General features: G+C 62.1%; 1 protein-coding gene across 1 annotated transcript; it reads right to left on the bottom strand.

The window, feature by feature from the left end:
- Window positions 1–3,927: 3,927 nt before the first annotated feature.
- MRPL4 (mitochondrial ribosomal protein L4) lies at window positions 3,928–9,226 on the bottom strand. Its single transcript, XM_065419500.1, has 7 exons — window positions 9,169–9,226; window positions 8,616–8,667; window positions 8,214–8,331; window positions 7,534–7,640; window positions 5,266–5,375; window positions 4,828–4,898; window positions 3,928–4,376 (listed from the first exon to the last, which is right to left on the bottom strand). Exons 1-7 carry the CDS (start codon window positions 9,174–9,176, stop codon window positions 4,231–4,233), a joined length of 612 nt encoding a protein of 203 aa, XP_065275572.1. The 5' UTR covers window positions 9,177–9,226; the 3' UTR covers window positions 3,928–4,230.
- Window positions 9,227–13,803: the final 4,577 nt, after the last annotated feature.

Raw genomic sequence — 13,803 nt, 5'->3', positions numbered from 1 at the left:
CACGGCTCTGGCCGTGGTTATCCGGGCCTGCTGCTCTCTGTGGCTGCCTTTCCTCCGGGGAAAAAACCAGCCTTCGAACAGGCACCGAAAGCAGCAGAAGGGAGGGGCTGGACACTCCAGACCTGCTGGGACCAGCCCGGCTGCCTGGGGCCTGAGACTGCGAGATGGAAGGCGCTGGAAGATCATCCTGCCCGAGGTTAAAATGTTCTGGCCTCGTGCTCAGGGAGCTGGGCTGCGACTCCAGGAACCCAGGGCCTTGTCCTGCCACAACCACTGGAGCCGGATTATCAGAGCTCAATGGGGAGGCGCGGGGGCTCGGCCCATAGGAAAATCCCCCCTTTCAGTCTCTGGGCTCTAGTTCCCCATCTGTAACGTGGGGAGAACGGCACTGCCTTGTCCTGCCACAAGCACTCCGGGGCTGGGACGGTCTCTCCGGGCCCCTGCTTCCCAATACAAGGCCCGCTGGGGCAGCCCATGTGACATCCTCAGGGCCATACAGGTAGGATATTGTGTGGATGCAGCCCCCGATGGTAAATCAGTTGAGAAGTATTGGTCTGGGCAGCGTCCAGCGCGAGGGGGCCCTGATCTCAGCTGGGGTCTGGGCGGTGCCCGGGGGCCCTGATCTCGGTTGGGGTCTGGGCAGTGCCCGGCGCGACAGGGCCCTGATCTCACTGGGGTCTGGGCGGCGCCCAGCACGACAGGGCCCTGGGCAACGCCCGGCGCAAGGGGGCCCTGATCTCGGCTGGGGTCTGGGCAGCGCCCGGCGCGAGGGGGCCCTGATCTTGGTTGGGGTCTGGGCGGTGCCCGGCGCGACGGGGCCCTGACCTTGGTTGGGGTCTGGGCAGCACCTGGCGCGAGGGGGCCCCGATCTCGGCTGGGGTCTGGGCGGCGCCCGGCGCAACGGGGCCCCGATCTCGGCTGGGGTCTGGGCGGCACCCGGCGTGACTGGGCCTTGATCTCGCTGGAGTCTGGGCGGCGCCCGGGGCCCTGATCTCAGTTGGGGACTCTGGGTGCTATCATAATACACCTAATAGTAATTTAACAAGGCAGCCCTGCGTGGTGAACGACGGCTTTCCTCCCTGGCACGCAGAGGCTGGAAAGGGACAGGACGATGGCGTCGAACGTTGTTTTTTAAAACTGCACAGAAGCCACCAGGAAATCGCGGTTCTGAGCCAAAGAAAACAGATCCAGGGCCCATTCCTACCCCCTTGCCCCAGGCAGGATCCAGAGGAACTGCACAGATGAGGGAAGCACAAGCAGACGCTGGCACCAAAGAGCTGTGCTCAGAGCCAGGCAGGAAGCTGCAGTCAGCAGCTACACACAGAGGAAGGACCCAGCACTTTCCGCTCAGCGCACCAGTCTCCCTGAAGCCCCAGGAGGGGCTGCTGGGGGGGAAGAGGCGGGCAACGCCCTGACGCTGAGCAAGGGGAGGCGGGACTGGAGGGAGGCGCTGACCCTGCTGCCCTCGCTCCATTTGCAGTGTGGAAGTTCCCATGAGCCTGCCCGGGCTCCAGCAGTAGTTGGGCTGACAGAGCACAAACAGGACCAGAAATCAGCAGCCCTGGCGTCCTTCACTAATTATAATTATAATTAATGGAGATATCCCATCTCCTAGAACTGGAAGGGACCTTGAAAGGTCATCGAGTCCAGCCCCCTGCCTTCACTAGCAGGACCACGTACTGATTTTGCCCCAGATCCCCAAGTGGCCCCCTCAAGGATTGAACTCACAACCCTGGGTTTAGCAGGCCAATGCTCAAACCACTGAGCTATCCCTCCCCCCCAAACCAGTGAGCTATCCCTTCACTGCCACAGCAGAGCATGTGTGAGACGTGGGGAGCAGGCCCCGGGTCCAGTCCCGGCTGGGAACAGGCCTGGACCTCCGAGATCTTGTCTCACTTGTGGGGGATGATGCGCCAGCGTGTTACACGAGCACGTCTGGAGGCGGCACGTTGGTTTGTTATTGTAGGGTCTCTCAGAGGATAGGCTGCACACAGCAGTGTGTTACTGTAGGGCCTCTTGTGAATGCTACACAGGCTGGTTTGTGACTGTAGGGTCTCCTCCCCCCCGGTTTATCATCATAGGGTCTCCTAAGCACTGGCCTGCCGCTGTTCATTACTAGGATTTTACAGAACGGTTGCAAGGCACGAAGTCTTTAGAAAGCTCCACTTCCACGGCTGAGGAACGGGGCCCAGCCAAGAGGAACTAGCCCTTGGGAGTGACTGTGGCTGCAGCTGTGAGTAGCACGGCCCAGCCTCCCCCCTGCTCCGAGCAGGCACTGCCCTCCTGCCCTGCATGCAAAGCTTGCCCAGCCCGCCCTGGCTGGACGCGTGATGCTCCGTCTGTCTCCCGTGCCTAAAACAGGCCTGCCCTGCAGCATCACGGGGGGCGGGGAGATGTTAACCCCTCCCCTGCTGTGAGCTTTGGCTGCCACACCCCCGCCTGCAGGGCCTGTGGACAGCGCCACAGAGCAGGAAGCCTAGGGGTTGGGGCATGTGGGGCAGGGAGGCTGTGCGGGACAGACCGGCTCAGCCAGCAGTCCTGAGACTCACGCCGACCCGTCGCACGCCCAGGGGAGACAGCCCCAATGCCTGGGGTTCGAGCTGCCCTGGCCCGAGCCCCCGCGTGACAGACAAGGGCTGCCCTCACGCAGCTTCCCCAGCCCCCGCAGGACCTGGTGTGACACGGTACCTCAGAGCAGCACCCTGGACCCCCCATATCCCCCCGTCTCGCAATGAGGATATGGGGTGTACAAAGTACACCCGGTGAGGTGTCATTTTAAAAATCTTGATCTGTTGAACGTTAACAGCCTGTTGTCTGACGCACTGAAATCCCTCGTGAGGCTGGGAACACCCACCGCCAGCCTTCAGGCCCCAGCGAGCCGCGAGACAGCGGTTAATGGCTCATCAGCACCCATCCTTGAGCCTGCGGGCAATGGAGACGCCTGACCAACGAGGACTGACCGACCTCTCACTGCACGTGGGAGGAAGGGAAGTGCCGTCATCACTTGGCCTCACTCCCCCCCACCTCAACCCCTGGAAACCCGGCTGGAGGCAAAGAGCCAACTGGGGGAGGATGGGCCCAGCCAGGGAGTGAGGATCTGTGACCTGTTTGTACCATCGGTCAGGGTGAGACACAGCTTGAGCCATCCCCTGCTTTGCCTGCAGAACTCAGAACGGAAATTTCTTGTTTCTTAAGTAACCGACTCTGATCTCCACCCGTGGTACTTGCAATCACTTGCATCTCTCTGCGGTTACGAAACCTGGTTTATATTTTACCGAAAACAGCCTGTTTTGGTTGAAGAACTTGGGGAATCTCAGCTCACTTTACAAAGGCCGGAGCGTGTCCTCACCACATCGAGGGGGGGCGGACGGGTAATGAACTTCCTCTGGCCAGGCTTCTGATCCGGGCAGGACGGGGCAGCACTGGGGTGCACGGCTGGGGAGGAATTGGCTGTTGTTGGTTCGAGTGACCGGGAGATGGTTCGTGTACCGCAGCTGGGCAGTGCCGTCAGAGGCTGGTAACTTGGCCACAGCATCACAGGCTGGTGGGACAGGCAGCTCAGCAGTCCCACAGTCCAGGCTGCCCCCCAGGGACCCCGTCACACCTGGACAAACCCAGCTCCGTCCGCAGCAGCCCCAAGGGCCAGACCAGACAATCCTCGCTCCCCCGCTGGCTGCTCCAGGCCTGCAGCCCCAGCGCAGCACATGGGTTGCATGGCCACGTGCCACATGCAGCGTGAGGGGTGATGCCCCCCCCGGGGGCTGTGCTCCTGCTCGCTCCCTCCCCTCCCCCAGTTTAGGGTAAACCCTTCAGGCAAAAGTGAAACCCCTCCCTGGCCCGGCAGCCCCCGTGGGGAACGCTGGGCTCGGATGCCTGGCGCCCCAGCCCCACCGAAGGCAGGACGAGCCAGCACCAGGCAGTGCAGTAGCGGCAGCTCTTTAATGGCCGTACGTCGGCAGGACAGGCCGTTTAACAGTCACGCTCCAGGCAAGCCGGAGGAGGCAACCCTCCCCATCCTCCCGCCCCCGAGGGCGCGGCCCAGCTTCCCTCCTGTCCACCGTGCAGAGACCAGTCACTTCCAAGCCACTTTGCAGCCCCCAGGTGCATCGTGGGAGAGCAGCGGGACGCTGCCTCGGCGCCAGTCCCCTTTCCGCACGCGCTCAGTGGGGCCGACTCACTCAAGAGGCTCGCCGCGCAGAGGCCTCTCCGCAGCAGGCGCCGTCCCCCGGGCTAGGGGAAGTCGCTGTAGGGCAGGTGGAAGGGGTACAGCGCGGTGTAGCGGGAGTCGTGCCACAGCAGCTTCTCCTCCAGGAAGGCGAGCGTGTCCAGCGTGAGCACCAGCGTCTCGTGCTTGAGCAGGCTGTGCACGTTGAGACCTGAGAGAGACCCAGGGCGGGGTCACGGCATGCCCAGCCCAGCCCGGATCTGGGCGGTGCAAGGTAGCCCAGCATCCCCTGCCCACGTGGCAGCTCCTGCCATGGTTCCTGACCCCCCACCCCAGAGGCAGGCTCATCTCAGCGCCGGGCGAGGGAGCCCTCTATAAACAGCCTCCGCGCCCCACCCCAGAGCCAGCTGCATTCTCCCCCCACCCACGCTGGGAGGAAGGGACGAGGATCGTGGAAGGCTGCTGCTTGCTGTATTGCGGGCGGGGGACAAGGTGAGGGCCATGGTACGAACTCCCCTTACAGGGCAGTACGCAGCAGGAAGGGAAGGCACCGCGTCCCGCAGGCCAGGGCTCTCGTGAACACCCCCAGCCTGGGCCCCTCTGGGAGGCCAGCATGGTGACCTTGGGGGGCCAGCACACACCCCCACCCCTCCAGCACTCACCTAGGGCTGGCACCAGGGTGATGGTTTTCAGGCTGGCTGCTGCCTTCATGATGTTCTCAGGCATCTTGTTGCTGGAACAGAGGCAGAGGAGGAATCGTGAGCTAAGCCCAAGGCAGCCCTGGGGACTGCCCCCCACGCCCGAGACCCTCCTCCAGGCTGCGTGCAGGGCCTGGAGCGTCGACGCCAGCCAGGGGGCATTGGCACGGGGCAGCAAGGAGACCAGTCCCCACCTCTCTTGGGGAAGGCTGGGAGCGCTACCCCCTAGCCCAACCCCTGCAGCACTCTCAGATCTCTTGCCAGCAGGGGGCGCTCTACTCCTGGGCCCCAGGCCCGGCCTCCCCAGCGCTCTCCTCTCCCGCCAGGCCCCCAGATCACGCCCTCTGCTGGGTGTCTGGGGTTTATGGCTCTCCACGTCTCCCCCCTCCCGCTCCCACTCACACATCGACAATCAGCACGGACTGGCCCCAGTGCCTGTATTGTGCTAGGTCTGCCAGGTACTGGGGGTCAAAGGTCGGCATGTCCAGGCCATCCACAACGTGCAGGTTGTCCTGGAACCACAAAATACGCTCGGTACCTTTCAGCTGCTTTACCCCAGGGTGACCCCCCCCCGTCCATCCTCTAAGCCAGCTGAGGCCCTCCCCATCCCCGAGCCAGCCAGACCCTCCCCCTGCAGCTGGGCTAGGAAAGGACCTTCTAGGAAGGGGTCACAACCCCTCCACCTCCTAGTTACCAAGTGACCAGAACGCCTGGCAACAGCGCCCGGCATCTGGCAGAATGAGATCCTGGGGACCCCAGCCCACCCCTCTTCTATCTGTGAGCGAGCCGAGTGATTGTACACACAGCAGGTCCGGGCAAGAGCAGGGGCCAGAACCCAGGAGTCCTTGTTCCCAGTCCCCCTGCCCGACCTAACCCAGTCCCCTAGCCCGGGACAGAACCCAGGAGTCCCAGTTCCTCCTTCCCCCACCCGACCTAACCCAGTCCCCTAGCCCGGGACAGAACCCAGGAGTCCCAGTTCCTATTCCCCCCGCTCCCCCTGCCCGATCTAACCCAGGAGTCCCAGTTCCTACCCCCCCGCCCGACCTAACCCAGTCCCCTAGCCCGGGACAGAACCCAGGAGTCCCAGTTCCTCCTTCCCCCACCCGACCTAACCCAGTCCCCTAGCCCGGGACAGAACCCAGGAGTCCCAGTTCCTATTCCCCCCGCTCCCCCTGCCCGATCTAACCCAGGAGTCCCAGTTCCTACCCCCCACGCCCGACCTAACCCAGTCCCATAGCCCGGGACAGAACCCAGGAGTCCCAGTTCCTACTCCCCCCGCTCCCCCTGCCTGACCTAACCCAGTCCCCTAGCCCGCGACAGAAGCCAGGAGTCCTGGTTCCCAGTCCCCCCACCCGACCTAACCCAGTCCCCTAGCCCGGGACAGAACCCAGGAGTCCCAGTTCCTCCTTCCCCCACCCGACCTAACCCAGTCCCCTAGCCCGGGACAGAACCCAGGAGTCCCAGTTCCTATTCCCCCCGCTCCCCCTGCCCGATCTAACCCAGGAGTCCCAGTTCCTACCCCCCACACCCGACCTAACCCAGTCCCCTAGCCCGGGACAGAACCCAGGAGTCCCAGTTCCTATTCCCCCCGCTCCCCCTGCCCGATCTAACCCAGGAGTCCCAGTTCCTACCCCCCACGCCCGACCTAACCCAGTCCCATAGCCCGGGACAGAACCCAGGAGTCCCAGTTCCTACTCCCCCCGCTCCCCCTGCCTGACCTAACCCAGTCCCCTAGCCCGCGACAGAAGCCAGGAGTCCTGGTTCCCAGTCCCCCCACCCGACCTAACCCAGTCCCCTAGCCCGGGACAGAACCCAGGAGTCCCAGTTCCTCCTTCCCCCACCCGACCTAACCCAGTCCCCTAGCCCGGGACAGAAGCCAGGAGTCCCAGTTCCTATTCCCCCCGCTCCCCCTGCCCGATCTAACCCAGGAGTCCCAGTTCCTACCCCCCACGCCCGACCTAACCCAGTCCCATAGCCCGGGACAGAACCCAGGAGTCCCAGTTCCTACTCCCCCCGCTCCCCCTGCCTGACCTAACCCAGTCCCCTAGCCCGCGACAGAAGCCAGGAGTCCTGGTTCCCAGTCCCCCCACCCGACCTAACCCAGTCCCCTAGCCCGGGACAGAACCCAGGAGTCCCAGTTCCTCCTTCCCCCACCCGACCTAACCCAGTCCCCTAGCCCGGGACAGAAGCCAGGAGTCCCAGTTCCTATTCCCCCCGCTCCCCCTGCCCGATCTAACCCAGGAGTCCCAGTTCCTACCCCCCCGCCCGACCTAACCCAGTCCCATAGCCCGGGACAGAACCCAGGAGTCCCAGTTCCTACTCCCCCCGCTCCTCCTGCCTGACCTAACCCAGTCCCCTAGCCCGCGACAGAAGCCAGGAGTCCTGGTTCCCAGTCCCCCCACCCGATCTAACCCAGTCCCCTAGCCCGGGACAGAACCCAGGAGTCCCAGTTCCTACTCCCCCCGCCCGATCTAACCCAGGAGTCCCAGTTCCTACCCCCCCTGCCCGAACTAACCCAGTCCCCTAGCCTGGGACAGAACCCAGGAGTCCTGGTTCCCAGTCCCCTAGCCCGGGACAGAAGCCAGGAGTCCTGGCACTCCACCCACATACACTAAGAAGCCCAGCGGCCCGTGTGGGCCCTGTACACCGACAGTCGCACACTCCTGCTACCTGCATCAGCTTGGCCGTCAGCGCCACCTTGAGGCCCAAGACGCGCACTTTCATGGGCAGCATGTAGTAGTAGCTGGTGGGGCCCCTGGGGCCATGGATGATGCCGCCTGGAAGGGAGAGGCAGCAGGAGGTCAGGAGGGATCAGTGCCCGCAGGAGGGGGCTAGGAGGGCGCCTCGGATTCAGGGGCACGACAGGCTCCGCCCTGAGCAGCCCCCCTGCTCCCACCCTGCACAGCACTGTACTGACTCCCCATCCAAGGAACCCGGCTGCGCCCCCCCTGCTGAACGCACACGCGCTGCGGCAGCGTCCCCAGGCAGCACCAGTCATGGGCCACGTGGCCCCGGCTGCGCCCTGGGGCACGGGAGACAGGAGCAGGGCCCAGAGTCACGCAGCTTCCGGGGCCCTGGCTCCGTTTGCCTCCTGCCCCCCACCCGGCATCAGAGTAATGGGCTCAGAATCTGGATGATTCATTTTAATTATATGTGGTGAATCATAGAATCTCAGGGTGGGAAGGGACCTCAGGAGGTATCTAGTCCCACCCCCTGCTCAGAGCAGGACCAACCCCAACTCAATCCCCAAATGGCCCCCTCAAGGATTGAACTCACAACCCTGGGTTTAGCAGGCCAAGACTCAAACCCCTGAGCTCAGGTAGAACCCGCGAAGGCTGGGAGCCACTCACCGCCACGCCAGAGGGGGGAGCGGATGCTGCCGTGCCGGGCCCGGCCGCTGCCCTTCTGTGCCCAGGGCTTCTTGCCGCCGCCGCGCACCTCCGCTCGCGTCTTCACCTTGGCGTAGCTCTGAAAGGAGAGCGTGGGTCAGAGCGCCCAGCGGGCGTGAGCACCTCTGGCCCGCCTGACCCAACTTGCTCCCGCTCAACGGGGGAGGGACTCGTCCGACGGCACACAGAGATGGGGATAGAACCCAAGAGTCCCGACTCCTAGGCCCCCACCTCTAACCACTCCCGGAGCTGGGAACAGAACCCAGGTGTCACTGGCCTATGGGCACGCTCCATCCCCACTCCTCAGACTGACAAGCTGTCATTCCGCTCAGGGTCCCCACCCCCGGCTCTGCACACACTCACTATCCTCTTGTAGTTCCTCTGCCAGACTGCGACCGTGTGCAGGATGTCGACCCTGCAGAGGGAAAGCACAGAGACCAGGGGGTTGGTGCAGGCTGTGTGTGTCTGAGGAGCACACAGCAGTGGGCAGAGCTGCAGCTTAACAAGCAACATCGTGGAGCAAAGACCCCAGGGTTTCATGATTTCTCTCTGCTCTGGGTTGGAATTAACCCTGGGCAAAGGGGCCGGCTCAGCAGCCCCAGGGCCAGGATCCCTGTGTTTAGCCACAAGGCCGGCAGTTGGGTGATCCCCTTGGGGGGGCAGAGAGCAGTTCAGTCGATGTTCCTCCGGCTTTATCTCAGCGCAAAGGTGACTGTGGGGCCCAGGCCAGCAAACAGCTCTGAGACGACACCTTCAGATCGGGGCTGACTCGGGGCCGGATCAGAGCCAGCACCCCAGAGGGAAAGGGCCCCACGTCCCGATCCCCGCCCCCTGAGGCGGGCATTCCCCGTAGAGGGTTCTCATTCCCCCTCAACCCGGACGCTCCCCGGGCCGACGACGCGACTCTGAACCGTACCGGGGCATTACTGCAAAGACATCGGGATGCAGGTCTGCTAGGCCCACGTGTCTGTCATCGTAGTGCCTGAGCGACTCCACCCAGGCCTGCACGGCCGTGCGGTGAGAGGGGATCGCAAGGCGGCAACCCCGCAGGACAGGGGCGCTGGAGGTCACCAGGGGCGGCTTTTCTAGGAGGCACAAACAAAAGAGGTCTGAGCCCGCGCGCTTTGTGCAGTCACAAGCGTAGCAGCCTCTGGCCGGGAATAACCGGTCCATTTTCAGCCCATGGTACGTGACGGTCACGGTCCATCCCAGTTAAAACTGACCATCCCTGATTGGCAACACATAAGTCACTCTGCTAAGGCAGGGAGCAGAGGCCAGGTGCTCATCTCCAGCAGAACCACAACCCGCTGCACAACTCAACTCCAACAGCCAGCCAGGCACCATCACACACACAGCAAAGCAGACAACGGAGCAAGAGCATAAAACTGGCTCTCTGGCCACCCTACACGCACTGGTCACAAGTAAGCCAGAGCTACCAAACACATCCAAGAGCACAGTCTGCCAGCAAGTGACCAGGCAGCACCTGGATCTAGTGGCGAGGGCACCTATTCCCACCGCTGCCCAGCTGAGTGATCTAGGGCAAGTCCCTTCTCCCCTCCGTGCCTCGGTTTCCCCTCCTGCCTTTGTCTGTTTAGACCAGGGGTAATCAATAGACAGACCGCGGGCTAAACCTGGACCGCCAGATGCTTTTGAATGGACCCCAAAATCTTTTTATTTACTTATCATGATTGTTATTTTTTAATTATTTTCTCTGAAGTCTGGACCTTGACTATACCTTGAACAAGAAATTTGGACCGTGACAAAAAAGAATTGACTACCCCAGTAGACTGTGAGCTCTTTGGGGCCGGCGAACACCTCTCACTCTGAGTCTGTGCAGCGCCTGGCACGTCGGGGGCCCCCGACCCTCAGTCAGGGGCCTGTGCAGTGCCCAGCACCACAGGGGCCCTGAACTGCAGTCGGGGTCTCCAGGTGTTACCGTAATACAAAAACAGCAATACAACCCCCCCGCCTTCCCCCTGCCATCAGAGGATGAGCTGACCTCTATCGGAGGTTCGGAAGACACTTCCCCTGGGGGGCGGTTATCCCACTACTACCTCCTGCAGGGTTCCCCCCCGAAGCAACCGGTGCTGTCCCCTGTCACACCCAGGAGACTAATCCAGCTGGCTCCCCTGGTCTGTTCCAGCAAGCTTGGTCTTGCTCGATCCCTGCATTCCTGCTTCTTATGCCGCCTGCGATCTCATTTCACACCCGGCCACCACACCGAGTCCGGGCACAGGAACCGCAGAGGCAGCGTTTTAGAACCATGAACGGGACTCACCTGCCTGGGTTGCGGCATCCACCACGTGTGGGGAGGGTGCGGGCACCTCGGGAAGCCCCAGCCAGCTGGCCGAGGTGGCCAGAGCCTTGGAGAGGGAGGAAAGACGAGGGGAGGGAGCGGTCAGAGCACACAGTAGTGAGGGGAAAGGCGCAGCGGTGGAAGTCGCATGTTGCACCCACTGTTGTTAAAACGCCCCAGGCGCGGGCCAGCGCCGTACTCCAACGCTGTGTCGCCATGGCTACCCTGGTCAAGGTGTGGGGGAAATCGCCCCCCTTGGCCCCACAGCTGCGGTCACTGGAGCAGGTGGGGTTGCTATGCCGGCCTGTCGTATACGCTGCATCTACAGGAGGGGGCTGTGCCAGCCAAGCACTAGCAGGGCCTGTCCCAGGCTGGCAGAACCTGATCAGCTGAGAGTTTAAACCCCACACTGGAGCACTTCGTGAACTCATTCACCCTCGCCCCTGAGCCAGCTCCTCCCCAGGGGACCGGGGAGTCCAGCCCAGCCTCAGGGGGACACGAGGAGATGCAGCAACGACCTGAACGGGGGCCGCACTCAGCCCCAGGGAGGGAATTGGCCCGGAGAACGCGGGGCCCCGAGCCACACGGCCCCGCTGGGTCAGCTCCAGCCCGTCCCCGCTCACCCCCACCGGGGCAGAGGGAGCTCAGGGCTGGGGGCGCAAAGGGGCAGCCCCCTCCTCCCCACCCACGGGGCATCACTCTGCCGGGCTCTGCCCTTTGACCCCAGCCCAAGGCCCCTTCACTCCCCCCGCTGCTGGCCCTGTGACCCCGACACCACCCAGCCCCGAGCTCTGCTCTGCGCCCCCAGCTCCTCCTCCGCCCCATAGAGCCCTTCACCCTGCGTGCCCTCTGACCCCCATAGGGGCCCTTCACCCCAGCGCCCTCTGACCTCTGACCCCCACATAGGGGACCTTCACCCCGCGTGCCCTCTGACCCCCGTAGGGGCCCTTCACCCCAGCGCCCTCTGACCCCCGTAGGGGCCCTTCACTCTGCGTGCCCTCTGACCCCCATAGGGGCCCTTCATCCCAGCGCCCTCTGACCTCTGACCCCCATAGGGGCCCTTCACCCCAGCGCCCTCTGACCCCCGTAGGGGCCCTTCACTCTGCGTGCCCTCTGACCCCCATAGGGGCCCTTCATCCCAGCGCCCTCTGACCTCTGACCCCCAGAGGGGCCCTTCACCCCAGCGCCCTCTGACCCCCTCACCCGCGCGGCCGCGCCCCGGCTCCAGAGCCGGCTCCCAGCCCGGATCATGGCGCCCCGTCCCCGGCCGCGGGAAGAGCCACCGTCGGCCCCACGTGAGCGCCCAGGAGCGGCGGCGGGGGAGGGAGACAGAGCCGCTTCCGGCGCATGCCGATGACGTAAGCGACGACAGGGCGCTCTCGCTGGGCTCCTAGGGGCGGGGCTGAAGGCACTTCCGGTTGGCGGGGAAGGGGGGAGGGGCTGGGGTAACGCCCATCATGGGGGAGATGGGGGAGGGGGAGGACTCTGCCCTGGTCCTTGTTGAACCTCATCAGGTTTCTTTTGGCCCAGTCCTCTAATTTGTCTGGGTCCCTCTGTATCCGATCCCTACCCTCCAGTGTATCTACCACTCCTCCCAGCTTATTGTCATCCGCAGACGTGCTGAGGGTGCAATCCATCCCATCCTCCAGAGAAACCTGATGAGGTTCAACAAGGACACGTGCAGAGTCCTGCACTTAGGAAGAAAGAATTCCATGCACCGCTACAGGCTGGGGACCGACTGGCTAGGCAGCAGTTCTGCAGAAAAGGACCTGGGGATTACAGTGGACGAGAAGCTGGATATGAGTCAGCAGTGTGCCCTTGTTGCCAAGAAGGCTAATGGCATATTGGGCTGCATTAGTAAGAGCATTGCCAGCAGATGGAGGGAAGTGATTATTCCCCTCTATTCAGCACTGGTGAGGCCACGTCTGGAGTATTGCATCCAGTTTTGGGCCCCCCACTACAGAAAGGATGTGAACAAATTGGAGAGAGTCCAGCGGAGGGCAACAAAAATGATTAGGGGGCTGGAGCACATGACTTATGAGGAGAGGCTGAGGGAACTGGGATTGTTTAGTCTGCAGAAGAGAAGAATGAGGGGGGATTAAAGAGGCTAGGACTTTTCAGCTTGCAAAAGAGGAGACTGAGGCGGGATATGATAGAGGTCTATAAAATCATGAGTGATGTGGAGAAAGTGAATAAGGAAAAGTTATTTACTTGTTCCCATAATATAAGAACTAGGGGCCACCAAATGAAATTAATGGGCAGGGCAGCAGGTTTAAAACAAATAAAAGGAAGTTCTTCACACAGCGCACAGTCAACCTGTGGAACTCCTTGCCTGAGGAGGTTGTGAAGGCTAGGACTATAACAGGGTTTAAAAAAGAACTGAATAAATTCATGGAGGTTACGTCCATTAGTGGCTATTAGCCAGGATGGGTAAGGAATGGTGTCCCTAGCCTGTTTGTCAGAGGGTGGAGATGGATGGCAGGAGAGAGATCACTTGATCATTACCTGTTAGGTTCACTCCCTCTGGGGCACCTGGCATTGACCACTGTCGGTAGACAGGATACTGGGCTAGATGGACCTTTGGTCTGACCCAGTCTGGCCGTTCTTATGTTCTTAATTTGATAGCTGCTTTCAACTACCTGAAAGGGGGTTCCAAAGAGGATGGAGCTCGGCTGTTCTCAGTGGTGGCAGATGACAGAACAAGGAGTAATGGTCTCAAGTTGCAGTGAGGGAGGTTTAGGTTGGATATTAGGACAAACTTTTTCACTAGGAGGGTGGTGAAGCACTGGAACGGGTTACCTAGGGAGGTGGTGGAATCTCCATCCTTAGAGGTTTTTAAGGTCAGGCTTGACGAAGCCCTGTCTGGGATGATTTAGTTGGGGATTGATCCTGCTTTGAGCAGGGGGTTGGACTAGATACCTCCTGAGGTCCCTTCCAGCCCTGATACTCTATGATTCTATGACCCAGTGCATTTCTTTGGCCGATGCTGCACAGGAATGGCCGCCCCAGGTCGCAGGCACAAGAGAGTCACTGTCCCAGCCGAGTGCGTCGGAAGAAAAGCTTGTGGGAGTAGAGCAGGAGGATGGGCCGGGAGCCCTGGGTTCGAGTCCTTGGCCAAGGCACTGAGCCTCTGGGGGGGGGGCTCAGCTGCCATCTGTGAAAAGGGGGCGTTGCTTTCTGACTAGGGTGACCAGATAGCAACTGTGAAAAAATGGGACAGGGGGTGGGGGGTAATAGGAGCCTATATAAGAAAAA

The sequence above is a fragment of the Emys orbicularis genome, chromosome 19 (assembly GCF_028017835.1).
Source record: "Emys orbicularis isolate rEmyOrb1 chromosome 19, rEmyOrb1.hap1, whole genome shotgun sequence".
Lineage (NCBI taxonomy): Eukaryota > Metazoa > Chordata > Testudines > Emydidae > Emys > Emys orbicularis.
This window is presented reverse-complemented; position numbering and strand designations above follow the sequence as displayed.